Source organism: Parasteatoda tepidariorum, chromosome X2, assembly GCF_043381705.1.
Source record: "Parasteatoda tepidariorum isolate YZ-2023 chromosome X2, CAS_Ptep_4.0, whole genome shotgun sequence".
Lineage (NCBI taxonomy): Eukaryota > Metazoa > Arthropoda > Arachnida > Araneae > Theridiidae > Parasteatoda > Parasteatoda tepidariorum.
In genome coordinates, this window is record NC_092215.1 from 56,588,731 (window position 1) to 56,606,204 (window position 17,474).

Genomic DNA, 17,474 nt, shown 5'->3' on the forward strand with positions numbered 1-17,474 from the left:
CGCCATTTTATAGCATATAACTTTACTTTAATTTAATATCTTGGCCGAAGACGTTTATATTCTGCAGAAAACAACAGTATTTCTTAAAATAACTCAGATAAATCTATGTAGTTTTTGTTATTAATGATTTCAAGAAGCCAGGAAAATGACAGTATAAAAACCTAATCACATTGAAAAAATTTTTGAAATAGATTTTGAGCCAGAAAATTGGTTCTTTATTCATGAAACAAGACATGTTCAGATAGGAGGGTATCTTATCAATCTATTTAACATAAGATATTGATTCCTGGCGCTATCTATTTTGGTTATAAATCACTAAATAAAAGTAGCCAGGAAAATGACAGATTTTCATGGGACAAACAAATTATTGACAGAAATTTTTTTTTTCAAACGAAGTTTTAGTGAACAATACCCTCTGCGTATATTCTAGAAATGCTCACATAGGATAAGATAAAAAAAATTAGATTTTGAAAAATGTATGGGAAGTTTTGAAGCTAGTTATTGTTGGAAATAATGTTTGGGACATGCCAGGAAAATGACATTTTGGTATTCAATTAAATTTTTTAAGTATACAAAACAGTCTATGCTAGTGCAAAGTCATTTTAAAATGCTAACAGCAATGCTAGTTATCAATTTTTTTTAAAAAAGAGTTCTTTTAGTATTATAGTATTAGATCTTGGAGCAAGGGACAGTGAATTGTCATGTTTCGTGAGAATCACCCATATACGTGTTCGGAAAATCTGTGGAATCGAAAGTCCTGTAGTTGGTCGCTGAGCAGTACCATAGGCAGGGATCCTGCTTTTTTGTCAAACGAAAAGTTCTGGACTTAATTGGCAAAAGGCCAGTAGCTGGTGAGTTTGGCTTGTCCAAGTGTCATTAGAAACAACAACGAAGATGGCAATTTAAAATGAAAAGAAAAAGCAACTTGACAAAAGTTGCTATAGCTCAGTGTGTATTCCATCCACCATATTTGTTTAGAGTTTCAGCTATTTCGCTAATAGCAAAATTCCAAAACTCGTGGATTAAGTTTTTCGCCAAAAAACTTTCCTAAAGAAATTGAAAGATGGAAAGACGGAAATTTCATATTACTGGAATACTGGAAAAGTAGAGTTACAGACAGATTCTTGTACAATAAATATGTATCAGAATTTGAAAGTGTTTTGCTCATGTTACTGGGAATGTTACTTTTAAAAAGTAACGATTAAAAATACCTTTAATTAAGAGTAACGAGTAAAAAGTACAAGTACAATTACTACTAAGATTACTATTAAAAGTTCTTGGTTTTACTATTTTCATAAATTATTATCCCTAATTTTTCCGATTGTTACAAAGTATCGAATTGAAACTGTTTTTTCCCTTTAAATCTGACGAAGAACCCACTGTCCAAAATTGAACACTTACATCTTAATAGCAATGTGTAATTTAGTATTACTGTCACTTAGGGTAATTATCCCTAGTTACTCAGATAGTAACAAATATTGAAATAAAATGGGCCGGGATAGCGTGGTTGGTAGGGCGCTGGGCCCATGTCCGAGAGTTCGTGGGTTTGAACCCCGCCGGCCGAAGACTCCCAGTGTAGTAAATGGTGACTGACGCACGTTAATCTGTCAAGTCGCAAAGTCCTCCATGTTCCCATAACAAATCAATACCTCTGAGAGTACTGGATTGGAGATCGATTGTTCTCTGATTCAAGTCAAAATTACAATCTGTGGATGAATGAATGGATGTATGAATGGGTCCGCTCTATAAACGGGTGCGACGTATGAGTGTGGCAGAAGTTGATTTCTTGGCCATAGAGGGCTCCACTGGAAAACAAGAACAATTGCACCCCTCTGCCTAAAGAGGCATACGCAACAACAATTGAAATAAAATCTTGTTAGTTTTTCTCCTTATCTGATGAAAAACATGTGGTCAAAAGTCTTCTATCTTGGTAAAAACGAGTTACTGTCAATTAGCCTATTACTCCAATAATGAGAAATATCCGTATGAAACTTTTTTAGTTTTTAATTTTTCTATTTTTCTCAAAAAGAACACTTGGTTTAAATTTGAGATTTCTGTTCGTGTTATTTAGCATTATTATCAAATAGGTTAAATATCCTCTATTCACCCAACAAATCCTAGAAAAAGAAGGCCTCAGCAGCAATTAATTTAGTAGTTCGACTTAACAAACATAAACTGAGCAGTGGATGAAAAATAAGATGTCACTACGTTCCGCCTACTAAGCTGAGCAGTGGTAGTAAATATGAAAGATGTTATTACGTTTGGATAACTAATGGATCAAATATCTTGTTTATGGTAACCCGTGCTCTGACCTTTTCTAGGAGATTCACCCCGGTAATTACAAATATAAAGTTTTTTGTTTTTACGTCATTACGTAAAGAAGATCTGGTCTAAATTTGAGAATTCTAGTTCGAAAAAACGTGTTATTTATTATTACCGTTTATAAATTAAATTACAACTAGTTACCTCGATAGATCCTGCTAAATACAAATGTCGAAAAGAAATTTTTTTAGTTTTCTAATTATATATATATATACAAAAAGGATTAAAAAGAAAGATGAAGAAAATTAATAAGTTTTAATTACTGCGCATAAGCTGCAAGCGTAGAGAACTCATAAAATAAGTTCAAAATATAGATTAAGCATGGAAAAAATTACAGAATAATGAAAAGAGAAGAAGAAAATTATTTAAAAAAAAATTTTGTTATCTGGTAATCTTATTACGAGAATATTTTAAATCATTCTTGAAAATTTTCCCGTACTTGTAAGTTCATTTGAATTCGCTACTTGCTTTATAGATTTCGTTTTGTGTTTCGTTCTGCTTTTTCTATACATTTTATTTTCTGTTTTTTTTAACGTGATATTTATTACTTAATGTGTTTTATTTTGTTTCAAAACTTTTTTTGAGTGCTCAGGGCTAAAGAGAATATTCTCTTTAGCCCTGGCTCCTCACACTATATAATTGATATATTTTGCTTTGGCTATTTTGATACAATATTAGAAAGCACTCCTTTTCGCCGATATAATCGTGTGAGCTGATGAAAAGATTATATATTTTTCCGGCTCTTTATTGAATTTTTTAATTGTTTTTTTTATTTTTATTTTGCTTTAATAATCTTCTCTTTTCATTATATATATATATGTATATATTTATATATAAATAAATAAATACAAGAAAATACTAAGAAAGTTAAGAAAAACAATAAGTATCATTAGTAAGTGAATTACAATAAGTGATTTTGCTACTCTCTTTATAGTCCCCCCCTTTTTAATGTTTTTTCTTTTTATTTTATGATCTGTTTTTACATGTTATTTTTACTTTTTATGATCTTTTTTTATGTAGTTATTTTATAAAAAAAATTTTTTTGAGTGCTCCTCACACTATTGTATTAATAAATTTTGCTTTGGCTTTATTGATACAATANTATATATGAATTTATAACATATCGCTTGGGAAACACAAATACCCTTGCGAATATTTAACATCTTTTGATTCATTTTTTGAATTTAAAACATCTCTAAACTTATGTTTTAATCCGCATAAAGTTGTGCAAGCCTTTTTAAAAAGGAAATATTTAAAATAAAAATATGTTTAATACCTAGAAATTAATATAACTAATTATAATTTAGCTAATAAATTTTTCATCATCAAATCATATCTGACGTTGTCAACAAAGCTTATATTTCTTTTTATACTCAAATACTTTTGTTATGTTTTGTTATTATTTGTTTTGTCTGTTAAGAAATTAGCTATAGACGGATATTTACTTAATATCTGCTTGTATTATCTAAGTAATATCTGCTGTATTAACATCAAAGAGATGACGTATTGAACAACTTCTTGAAGCAGACATCTCTTTCTTCTTAGAACCCTTTCACGCAGAAAACATATTTTTTATTCATTATTTTTATTTAATTTTGGTCAAAATAAGGGGAAAATATTATATTTGCATTTTAATAGCTTACGGTTATAAAATACAGTATGGTGTCTTTTTCTACATTAAAGATAACATTTTCTAAACACGGCTTAAATTCTAACAATAATTTTTTAAGTTTGCACTAATTTGCAGTTTTTTAGACTTGAGAGAAACAGTTATTCAGCATTGAGATTTTGTTAATTCAAAACTCAATTATTGATGCATTTTTGAAAGTGAATGAAAAAAAAAATTCTAACTACTTTCTTTACTACTACGTTTTGTTTTATATTTTGGTACAAATATAATTCAATAATCTAGCAGATTTTTTTTCGCAACTATTTAACTGTATTTAATTATCAAATCTCTTTGATTATGGCTGAATTCTTTTTTTCCCACGTAAAGTTAAATATGATACTTTTCAACATAAATAAATTAAAATGATGAAAATATTAGGTTCCTGTGTAGAACAGATGTTTCTCAAAAATAGAAATAAGCGTCATTTGTGAATGCATCTATCATCAAAATGGGAAATTTCTAATTAACTTGCAGCAAATACAAGATGTTCCGTAAGAGACTTCCCTTAATATGAATTTTAGAGTCCTTATAAAAATGAAAAGAACGTATGCTAGGTTAATATTTAAGCGAGACAGAAATGCTCATCAAAATCTGACAAATTACAGTACAGGAAGGCTAATTTAACAATCATCAAAACAAGTTTAATTGGAGGCTGAAACTTGAAAGTGTTTCTAAAGTGTTTATAATAGTTCCTCCCACAATCGAACCTCTAATATTTAGTAAATTCGCCCTTCTCTACTGTGATAAGGCGTCTAAAAAGACTCATTAAGAGTAGTCTATATGAAACACCCTGTATAAAAGAACAATTTTGGAAAATATGACTGCTGAAATATGATACTTTCAGGCATTGGGTATTCCTTAAATATTATTATTATTAGTTGTAAAATTCAGTCAATCCATAAAGTATGCAACATTCTTGACAACGATATTCTTATGATGTTTGCTGTCTTCTTTACCAATTACAGTACACAAAAAAATAAATAAATAAACGGATCACCCTGCTTTTCACCCAATGATCGGATACTCACGTTCTAGAACCCAATCTTAATGGTTCGAGAGGGTGACCTCAAATATGCTAATTAGGTAATGCAGACGATCTTTTAAGTTACTAAATCAGGCACAAAAACGTACTTTCTTTGAATGAACATATGATTTTTATTTATTTATATTTTTTCTTAATTTTCTTTTTTGATGGATTGGGATTTCTGACCCCCAAAATATAACCACAATCTGAGAAACATAGGCCTCATAGCTTGGTCAGGAGAGCGATCTAAAATTTGGACCCCTTAATGCTAATTTTACTTTTTGTGTATTTAACTTTTAAACGAATCGAAAAATTTTTGCACACAAATATGAAATTCATTTGTCCAAAGATAATTCCATGCAAATAAAAGAAATTAGAAAATATTTATTATTTAATTTAATAACAGTTAAAAAAAATTCGAATTGTAAGGCAAAGAATGCAAATTTTAAAGAATGTAAATTTACATGGCAAAATACAAAATTGAAATAAAATCTGTTCAATTTTAAATTTACGGCTTTTTTAAAATTCGATTTCTTAGGAACTATTCGACCGATTTCACTCAAATTTTTATTTTGGCACGCAAAATTTCTTTCTTTAAAATGATGTAAAAAATTGTATACCTTACAGTTCAAAATTTTTTCGACCATGATTGAATAAAATAATAAAAAATAATAAATATTTACTAAAAGTTATAATTTTTTCTCTTGCGTAGAACTTTCTTTGATGAACGAATTTCTTTATTGAGTGTAAAAATTTTTCAACGAGCCTGAAATTTTTCGAAATCTGGCGAAATACGCAAAAAGTAAAATTAACATCAAGGGGGTCCGAACTTTGGACTGTTCTCCTGACCAATTAATTGAAAACATATTTCCCAGTTTACGGCTATCCCCTATATTTTGGGGTTCAGAAAATCAAATCCGTCGGAAAAAAAAGTACTTTTATTCACAGAAAGTACGTTTTTGTGTCTAATTTCGTAACTTAAAATATGATCTGCACAAATTAATTAGCATATTTGAGGTCACCCCCTCGAACATTAAGATGAGTCCTAGAGCATGAAGATCCAATCGTTAGATCAAAAGTTATTCTGTGTGGTCCGTTTATTTTTTTTGTGTCTTCTGCATCAAATTTATTGATTCGGATAGAAAGCATTTGAAGCATTTAGAAAGCATTTGAAAAAATTAATGCTGGCTGCGTGAATTTGGAGGATATAAATTTGGAGCCAAGAAATTCAGTTTCTATAAACTATTTCTCTGAATTTGATGTCCAACAATCCAAATAATTAAGAGAAGGTACTAATTAAAAGAAATTGGCTACAGTTAAATACTTAAGTGAAGGAGCACTAAATTGATCTTTCAGGTACAATTTAAAAGGTGTTGTTGAATCCAAAACGCTTATAATGAAAAATAATTTGCTCAAAGTCATGTGCATTTACACCGTATGTTAAATATTTTCTCGTCCTAAAATACTAATTCTGGCACAATTTTGATATCGTTTGTAGAATGTTTACAATGTACAGTTGGTGTGAAAGTGCTTCACGCTGTTCACTACTTTCTAATAAATAAAGTTCTTTTTTCGTGCAGCAAAAAATTGGAAAAAGCCAACTCTCAGATATCTTTCATACCAGCATGTGATGACGCAAAAATGACACTAATTTTGGAAGAGCGCCTATTTTGAATAATAAACATGTGCTAATGGTTCAAAACATTGCGATAAAAATTTTTGCATACACACTGATCCATGATTCCACTTATTTTTTTTTCAAAGCAGCAGAAAGTTGGAAGAAACCAACGCTCAGATATCTTTCATACTAGCATGCATTTTAAGTAAAATTATTTGCATAAATTTAAAATAAAAGTTCTTCTCTTTGTCTCACATACCACATGCCACGCTACGTTACATAAACATATACTAGCAGTTCAGAAACACTTAACGTAACACACGTTATAATCGTATTTTATTTTCAGTTTCGCAATGTGTTTTAATGACATTTGTAAGCATAACAACAATAATGTGCACTTATTTTGATGAAAAAAATGTATCAACTAATGACATAAATATATTTAATAGGTTAGCTTCAATTGTTTTAATCTTAACCAAAATGTGCGATAGCTGCAAGAAGATTTTTATGGCTACAGCGAACTTACATTGCTTACACTTCATGACGTCACGCAAGAGATGCACGGCTTTCTTCTATGGGAGGCGTTGAAAGTATCCAATTTTAGTTAAAATTAATAGCAGTGTGTGAAAGTTGGGAGCGGAATTCGTATCGGCTAGCCATGTCCGGGATTCGAACTTGGGTTACCTCTTTGAGAGACGAACCCTGAATCAGCGTGAAACGGGTCGTAGATTAAAAGAAACATGTTCTTAGAATGAGATTCACTCTTTAAAGATCGGATTGTCTAACCAGAATAGATTGCTCCGTTCAAAATAACGAGTAATTCCCCCAGAAGAAATACTCGCCAGAATCAGTATCCAGGAGAAATAAGGAAAGAAGTGGAAGTCACCGAAAGCTCAACGGTGATGCCGGTTATACTTTTTGTTTTCTATGTGGGGAGAATTTTGTTGAATTTTTCAAAGAGTGTACTATACAAAGTCGATGAAAGAAGTTTTCACATAACCACAGCAAGCATTTGTGGAAAATATACTCTGAAAATCTCTCACAACTCAATTTTTTAAAATCTTTTCTGTCATATGCGATTAAAAACTTATTGGTAAATACACTGTATGGAAGCTCGAAGCTTATTAAGACGTTTCTAATATGTACTGTGCAAGTTACACTTTATAAACAATGCGTAAGTAGTAAAAAAAGCGTAGCCAATTAAATTTTTTATTGTTGTTGTTGTTATATTCGTGTTCAGGAGTGTAGCCGGACCGGAAAGCACCGGTACAACGTAGTAAGGCAGAAGGTTCCGGAATTTTAATGAGCAACTGTATTTTAAATTAATTTTTCACCTAATCACCTTAATTTTTTTTGTTAAGAAAGCTTTTTATTATAATTCGCTCTTAATACTAGTTAATTGAAGCCTAACTTTGCTGCTAAGTTTGAAAGCAATTGTGCTAGATTAAAACAATAGCGAAATTATCCATGATCTATATAACAGTATGACGCCCGGTGTCTGAGTGGTAGCGCTTTGTGCTCCCGTGCCACAGGTCCTGAGTTCAATCCTCGGACCGGGCAAGGTTGACTAAGCCTTTCATCCCTTCAGTGGGTCGATAAATGAGTATCAAGCTTGCTTGGGAACTAAGCAATGAGGGTTTCGAGTTCGGCTAACCACCTAACCGGAACATCTGCTCCTGCAACCCAGAGCCCAAGGTCAAGAAAACTGAGATGGGCACGGTAGGCCTTGACCCAGTATGGGCTGTCGAGCCACTGAGTTTAGTTTTATATAAGAGTACAGATCGATTTTTGAACTGCGGTTATGATACCCTAATAGAAGATTCTATAACTAGTTGATAATAATAATTCAGTATAGGAATTTTTTAAATTGTTTAAAGTAGAACGATGTATAAGTTTCATTAACAAATAATCCATAAATCTGTGAGCACTACCTTACAACAGTGGAAGAGACACTTTCAGTTTTCGATATTTTTTTGAATTTCTCACGAAATACTTGAAAAACTATTTGGTAACTTTAGAAGCGTTTAGTTCATGTGATATTCATACTTTGCGATTAAGTTTAAAGCTTTCAAGAGCTTAAGGGACAGACAATAAATTTCGAAAGAAAATAAGTATTTTTGAACAGAAAATCAAGCAATAACTTGCAACAATTACTTTGGTTGTTACTTGCAATAACTACGTAAAACTTCGTAAATCTAGTTTAAACATTTATGGAGATATAAGCATTTTTATAAAAGAAATTTTTTTTTTGCGGTATATTTTTTTTGTTACAAATTTAAAAACATTCAGTAAAATCAAAAAACAAATTTTAGAGCAATTTAAAATTAATTACAAAATTATTGTTTTAAAATTTGAAAAATTAATTGTAAAAAAATGAGCAAGATATGAATATTTAAAGTAATTCTTTTGTACTGCGCATGCGCGGAAAAAAATTAAAATTATTTTTTTCATAATTTTGCAGTGAATCGTAATAGGCAACTAATGGGAAAAAATCTGATTTAAATTTCTTAAAAACGTAAAAAGTTTCAAGCAATTTTCGACGTAGTGTTTGTGCATTTTAAAGGAAAACTAAGAGGGGTAAAAGGTATAACACAAATATTATTATGCTGCAATAACCAAAGTAACGGATACAAATTACGAGCTTATTTCTTGGCTTTCTGCATAGGGTGTCCAAAAATGCCTGTTTTTTGGAATTTATAGTTGGTCCCTTAAACCCCTGAATGATTTAAATTTTGATGCTAAGTATGAAAACTTGCATGAACCAAAAAAAGAAAGAAAAAAAAGAAGAAAAAAAAGATGTAAGAAGCTCTTTTAAAATTACATTTCTTGAGATATTCAAATAAATATTAAGAATTGAAAGTGTCTTTTACATTATTGTAGGGTAGTGTATATTGTAAATTGATTTTTAAGAAAGATAAAAGTAAAACTAATTGCGCAAGTAAAAAAATTTAAGCTTGTTTCTTGGTAAAGGGGGAATAAAATCAACAAGATTACTATAAAAAAAGAGACTTAAGTAAAAAAAATCTTTGTTCTAACTTCAAATGATAAGATGATCGATGATTAAAAATTATCCTTAGATTTCCCCCTTCCTCCCACGCTATGATGACTTTCGTTCCGTTAAAAATTCATTGAGAACTATCTTAGAAGCAGGAGTTTTTTGAAAATTTGTTGCTCAATGATATCTGGAAAAAACTGAATGTTGTGTTAACTTACTTCTCTGAGTTGCAGTAAGGGTTAGTGCAATGAAGGCACTCGGCAAAAAACAGAACATAGCTCCCAAAAGAGAATTTCGTAGAAACCCTTGCATAGCCTTTATACCTTGCATACCTGTATTCAAAGCTGCAGGTGAAAGTGGTTTACTGAAAAGTGAATTGAAAAAAGGCATGAACGGCAAATTAGGAAGTACCGTTTGAGGTGATCCTCCATTAATTGACAATCCTCCTTTGCTTGGATAACCGGGTGATCCACTTTTGATAGGCCTGTCTTTATTAGGTGTCCAAGAAGGGGGAGACGGAATAGGAATATTTGACCAAGGATCCATAACTGGAGCAACTGAAAAGTTACCTTTAATATCATTAGCTTGTATTTGCTGTTGGATTAAATTTTCATCATTCCTTTTTTGAATAACTATGATTTTATTGTGTTTAATTGTTGTTTTTAAATGAGATGGGGCATCCAAAACTCTCACTGCTGAAGATCTGATTATATCAGGATGTTTAACACGATCACCTAGTACATCAGTTATAGTTGATGGCTTCTTGCCTGATTTGTGATTGTTAATAACTTCAACTTGCAATTGTACATCATCGTAAGGGAGAGTTGTAGTTGTAGTAGAGCTGCTCCATTTGTGTTTCCAATTTGAACCTGAAGAATTTAATAGGAAAAAAAATTAAAATAGTGTTTTAAAGCAAAATAACAATAAAAATAATAGATCGATTCACAAGTTATAGCAGAAGCAGGTGAAGTTATTTTCCCTGAACTCATTAAAATATTAGGTCGAGTTATAAATAAATTCAGTTACTTGCCGTAGCTTTCTGACATATTACGTCTTAATAATTTTTCATAACTTTAAATCGAGTCTGAATAAGCGAAAGTTAATATTGCTGTGTAATCATAAAAATATTGGATCGAAATGAAATATGTATAAATTTAATAAGAAAAAAAATTAAAGCAGGGTTTCAAAGCAAAATAACTATAAAAATAATAGATTGATTCACAAGTTATCGTAGAAGCAGCTGAAGTTTTTTTCACTGTACTCGTTAAAATATTAGGTCGAGTAATAAATAAATTTAGTTACTTCCCGTAGCCATCTGATATATTAAGTCTTAGTAATTTTTCAAAGCTTTAAATCGAGTCTGAATTATCGAAAGTTAATATTGCTGTGTAATCACAAAAATATTAGATCGAGTCATGAATAACTTCAGGTATTGCCTGTTTGCTTAGATTTGAAGATAACTTTTCAAACTACACGTAGCTAAATCTGCAACATAAATGAACTGAAAACATATTCTACTTAAAAAAAATTACTATTACAAATAAAAGCAAGAGAACTTTAATTAAAAAACCCCCAACTTTTTCTCGTTCAAAAGTTTTATCTGAAAGTTGCTTGTTTAAAATATAATTTCAATAGAGGTTTTAACACGTTCGTCGCAGCAACGTCCCACCCTTTGAGCTAAGAATTTTCTATAGTGCTATGAAACAAAATGCAAATTTCTTTAAAACTCGTTTGAGAATTCGTTCTGAGCACGCTGAAACAATATAACTAAACCTTATGTAGAGGACGAGTTTTCTTATCCCTAGTGCACAACAAATACTCACGGAACACGAGTTACCTCATCCTTACCTCATCCAAATATTCCTGGAATACGACTTATCTCGTCCGTCACGATGAAAGTGCTAATCAATTAATTCGTGATTTATTGTTGTTTTTTTTTTGGTTGTAATGAGCTCATAATAAAAAACGAAGCACGATTTGATGCAATCTTAGTACAATCTTTTGAACAGTTCGAGGATTTAACTTTAAATATGATAACTATAGGTTTTGGAGATATTTTAGGTTACGAAATCTGACCAATCATATTTTCTCTTAATAAACATAATTACAGGGTCCTCTTCTTGTTACTTTCACTCTTTGACTATTTTGTCAAGATAGAGATCTCAAATACTGTTAATGGGTTCCTTATTAGACTTGGTTCCTTATCAGATATCAAGAAAAACTAAAAAAAGTTTCATTTCGATATTTTGAAATTACCAGGATACAGAATAATTGGTCCAAAATATACAGTAATGCAAAATAACATGTTTTTAAAAAAGTTGGAGGCCTTATATTTGAAACACGTGCTACTTATTTCATTTTATAACCGTCGTTGAACAGCCGACCCAATTTTTGGGTTTACGACTACTAATGTTCAACTCCGTAGCCTTGTAATTTTGAACCCAATCTTGAAGACAAGGGAACTCCTGGATCAAGTATTAGGTGAAATTTGCCTTCGTGGAGGACTTTTTGATGGAACTAACCCGCATTTGCGTTACATGTAGAGGAAGAGCACGAGAACCTTCCACGGTTAGCCTGACGGCAAGGGGACTCTAACCCATAATCCGTCAACCATTGAGTATATTTCACGGCAGCATTGTGATCGGTGCAAGTCGGATGCGGAATTCGTATCGATCAGCCATCGCCGGGATTGAACCCCGGTTCACCTCATTGAAAGGCGAACACTCTATCCGCTGAGTCATCGCGGTTCATGTGTTACTTATGAGATAAATAGAAAAAACTAAGAAAAGGTTTATATCGATATTTGTTTATTATTGCGGTAATTAGGGGTAATTAACCTAAATGAACAGCAATACTTAAATAACACGTTTTCACAAAGATAGAAGTTACATATTCAGAACATATGAGATAAATAGAAAAACTAAAAGATTTTATCTCGATATTTTGTAATTTTAGGGTGTAATTAGGAGTAATTTGCCTAATTGACAGCAATGGTAAATATGTAATGTATTTTTGACAAGAGAGAAATCACAAATTTTGACCATGTGTTTAGCAGATTCTAAAGAAAGACTAAAATAGTTACTTTGTAACTTGATAATTTGATTACTTTAATATTTTGTAACTATCGGAAAAGCTAGGATTAATCACACTAACTCACAGTAATGCAAAATAACACGTTCCAACCAAAATAGAAATGTCAAACTTGAACTTTATGTTCTTTATCAATTTATAAGGATAAATTAGAAGAAAAAAAAACGTTAGTTTTGACTTTTCGTTATTATCGTGGTAATATGCCTAATTGACAGTACTGACACAATTTATACCTGGTAGAAGAAATCCACCGACACGGCAGTAAACACTGCAGATTATTTTTCTATCTAAAGATAATTAGATTATTTTTCGATCTAAATTTTCTTTTCATTTCGCTAAACTCACCTTTTTAAAAAAAATTTAAAATTGTTTTGATTAAAAATTTTTTTTTAAATTTCCAATGCCCACCTGTGTTAACATCCGTTAATTCAGGCATATACAGGGTGATTTTGTTGGCCTCTCTTTCAGGGACACCATATTAGGTGGGCCAACGTCACTCCCACAGTGAGGACAGATAGTACAGAGAAGGAAAGAATATCCATGCCTTGCCCGGGATTCGAACCCAGAACCTTTCTGATGCAAGGACAGTTCCCTGCCCCCTACACTGGCCAGTCGGCCTGATTAAAAATTAAAAAGCTGAATTAAGAGAAGATAAAAAGACAAAAAATAAAGATATTTTTCTGCTACTCTATTACAGAATTAATTATATAAAGTATGCTTCAATAAAATTAAACTTAAATTTAAGCTTAAACCTTTTATGTAACATTCTTAAGCTCTTTATATTTGCAAATTTTGCTAAATATATGTTAGATTAAGCTGAATTTATATTAAGTTAAATTTAAAAACAAAATGTAATCATTAATTTTACATAGTGGATTTATTTAAGTCCCTAGTATAAATTATCAGATACACTACATTGATACTATCTTTAGTAAACAATTTGTTTGACATATCATGAAATTCTATATTGTATAAAAACAATATTTAAATAACCGATTGAAAAAAAAAGTGTTTTTAAAAGGGCTTTTATTTAAAAAGTAACGAAACTACTGCAAATCTTAATCTGTACTGTATAATAATAATACAATTTCAATAAGGTGGTTTTGTTCGACAAAAATTAAACAGCCAGCTTTTTAATAAAATGATGAAATTTCCTAATTACTATGTAGTATATTTCATGGCTGAGACTTCATTTTTCTTAGTTTATAAGTGCTTTCATTAAAATACGACGCAAAAGCATATTTTCCTTTAAATAAACATGAATTTTATTTTGAAATATAAAGGATAATGTCTGTGACGTTGAAAATGTTTCAGTGGGGTAGTCGGTCGAAAGTTTAGACCTTTATTTTTATTTGAAATAAATCTGGTACTAAATTGCGGAACCTTATTATAAAACTCGCTTACTAAAACTGAATTTATGAAAAAATATTTTCTAATTTTTGCATGATGAAAAAATATTTTAATTATAAAATATAAACAATATCTTACACAGGTTAAAAATAATTTTTTTTAGATACATTAGTTTGCACAAAAAAAATTTAAAACGCAACTTAAAATATATACTTCATAAATTTGTGTTTTCGCATTTTTTTTCTCTTAAGGATTATTATTACGTTTTTTAATTGCCAGGAAAGGAATTAACATAAAATTAAGTTTCGATTGAATTAACTTATAAGAAGTCTCCGAGAAGAAATATTTACTTTGTTTTACTTGACTTATCTTTCAGTAGTTTGGAAAGATTTCATGGTACAATGCTTTTGTGATGGATTACACTTCAATTTGCAGATTAAATACGGACTGAAAGTGTTTAAAAAATTCTATTATCTTCTTATATGACTTTTGAAATCCCATTACCGGCTGAGATTCACCTATTTGATGTGAGAAGTGCTTACATGCTCAGAGAAAAGAAATTCTGGTAAAATTAGAGTGCTGTATGAAATTCGGGTTTTAAAACACACATTTTTATCAATTGTTTTACACATTTTTATCAATTTCAAAAAATGCAACGTAACAGAGGGGACATTTTTCAAATTTGACAAATAGTTACAGGGAAATATCATGCCATTTAATTAAACATTGCACCTTAAAGTAGCACATTACTGCGCAATTTTTTTGTTTTCACATATATTTAATACATTTTTTATGTTAAAATGCCTGTGTGATTTCCCCTCTGTTACACTTGGAATTCTACTACTGGTTTCAGTTGGCATCTAATTCAACAAAACGACTGACATTTTTTTCGACGGATTCGGATTTCTGACACCCAAAATATAGGGGGTAGCCACAATCTGGGAAATATGGCCCCAATAGTTTGGTCAGGAGAGCAATTTAAAGTTTGAACCCCTTAATGTTAGTTTTAATTTTTGCGTGTTTCCCCATATATCGAGAACTATTTAACAAATTGTAAAACTTTTGCACTAATCCTTATCTAAAGATAAACCATGCAAAAAATAATTTTTGGTATAACTTTTGGTAAATATTTGTTATTTTATTTATTAATGGTCGAAAAAATTTGAATTGTGAAGGTACACAATTGTTTACATCATTTTAAAGAATGTAATTTTGCATGACGAACTACAAAGTTTGAGCGAAATCGGTCGAATAGTACCTGAGAAATCCAATTTTAAAAACTTCTCCAAATTTGATTTTTTGGTGCTTAGATACACTAAAATTTTTAACATAGTAGTGGGAGTTCATGAATCGTTTTGAATGAATTGAAAGCAAAAGTTTATGACAAACTTAAGGAACTTTATTTTCACTTAATCCCGTAATTAAAAAAAATTTTAGTGAAAGAAGTACAGAAAACATTAAGTGACAACTCAAATCTTTGATGCCGACGATCGGACTTCCTTGTACAAATAAGTACAACTAAGTCGATTATAGTCTTGTAAAAATGAAAATTTTAAAATTCTCCGGAATTAAAAATTTAGAAACTCGTTTTTTTGAAATTTAAAATTAAGAAATTATTTCACAGTTTTGTATTTATCCATTTGATGATACATGTTTTAAAAGTCGCATATCTTACAATTCAAATTTTTGACTATTATAGCAAAATTATGAAATGAATTTATAATTAAAAATATAATATTTGCTCTTTTTCTTGGTTAAATATTAATTTACAACTCCCCATGTGAACACTTTTTAGGCTACATTTTTGACAAGGATCCTGGAAATAGATAGTAAGGTTGGTCATAACAGTAAACTCTATATATGATTATTGAATTTAACAAGAAAATAATGGGATTTTTTAAAAGATAAATATATAAAAACATCCTTAATATTCTTTAAAAATAAAACATCTTTCATTCAGTTTTTAAAACAAAATTTCATTTTGAGATTAGTATTAAGAGCCAGTGTTTTTCGGGCAGATCAGGCAGTTTTGAATACTTGATATTTTTGATTTTCAGGATATGTTCTTCATGTTTCTTCTTCAGGATATTTTCTTTAGAACTATTAGACATAATGTAAAATTAATACGTTTTTGCTAAATTTTTTATCGAAGTTTCTTTTTCTTTATTTTCGTGGTTGGGAGGTCAAAACTTAAGAAGTTTGAGAAAAACACATCGATTTACAAGTGGAAATACTTTTTTTTGAAACGAGTGAATCAACGCACAAATCATAATTTTATTTTCTACTGTATTCACATCATACTATCAGTGGACCTTTGCTTCAAAGGTCAGAGGTCGAAATGAGTCGCTTTAATACTTTGACCACCAAAATATACTAGTACAAACAGTGAACCACAAAGATCTGTGCATACAAACTAATGAGTAGTAGCTGAAAAAATAAACACATGTGTGGAATATATTTAGCATGGCCTTAAGCCCTTTGGACATGACGTCCGGTAAACACCAATTTTTAATCCGTATTAACTTAATTAATAATCATCAGAAAAACTTTTGTTTTATCTGGTATGATGAAGACGCTATTGTTTCTAAAGGGGATACCTTGAAGCTTAACTGAATAAGATATCTTGAAGCATATTCCGACGCAATGATATGACTTTGAACTACAGGCCATATTCCGACTGAAGGAGATATCTTGAAACTAAAAGATATATTCCAAATGAAGGGAATATCTTGAAGCTATAAAAATATTCCGACTGAAGGGGTATTAGCAAGAAACAGAAGACAATTTTTCATGGTTATTGGACAAGTTTGTTGGAAAGGACGCCATTCCAGAAACAAATTGAAAGACAGTTTTTTTATGGCCCTGAAATTTGAGGATCAATATGAATATCTGGAGTTCCCCCGAGGTGAACAACAATCTAAAACAGGGCTATTTAGATAAGTGAATTTTGGATCATATGAATTTTTTAGAATAATATAAATGAGAAAAAGTCAATTTATTATTAACAGATAAATATTTCATACCTTATTTTGAGCAAATTAACTTTTGTATGTTTAATTTTATGCTGTATCGAATTAAGAATTATACTCATACGACGAAAAGTTTACATTTTATTTTAAAACAGCATAAATTTTGACTTATACTCTTTTAGAGTTTTTTCATTCCTATATAAGAACTCTCGTGTACAGTTTGGCTGACTAGATAGAAATGTATGTGTAAATAGTAGTTGTAAGAGAAAAACTGTACTTTTTATACTTTAAGTCATTTTGACTCTTACAACTTCAAAACTATTAATTATATCAATTTGATTTCGATTTCATTTGATTTCTAGCATACCTGTGATCAAATGCATTTCTTGTCTATATAGTTATGTCAAACCCTTTAATATGCAGAAGTGCAAAACAGT

General features: G+C 30.4%; 1 protein-coding gene across 2 annotated transcripts in view; it reads right to left on the reverse strand.

Annotated features, from left to right (window-relative positions):
• Positions 1–17,474, reverse strand: part of LOC107453355 (uncharacterized) — a 42,226-nt gene that overhangs the window by 6,388 nt on the left and 18,364 nt on the right. Inside the window, exon 2 of one of the 2 annotated variants that reach the window (XM_016070147.3) lies at positions 10,040–10,497. In XM_016070147.3, the coding sequence (XP_015925633.2) occupies positions 10,040–10,497 (458 nt within the window). Of the gene's footprint in view, positions 1–9,846; positions 10,498–17,474 lie in introns of both variants that reach the window. The other variant, XM_016070146.3, reaches the window with a different exon arrangement.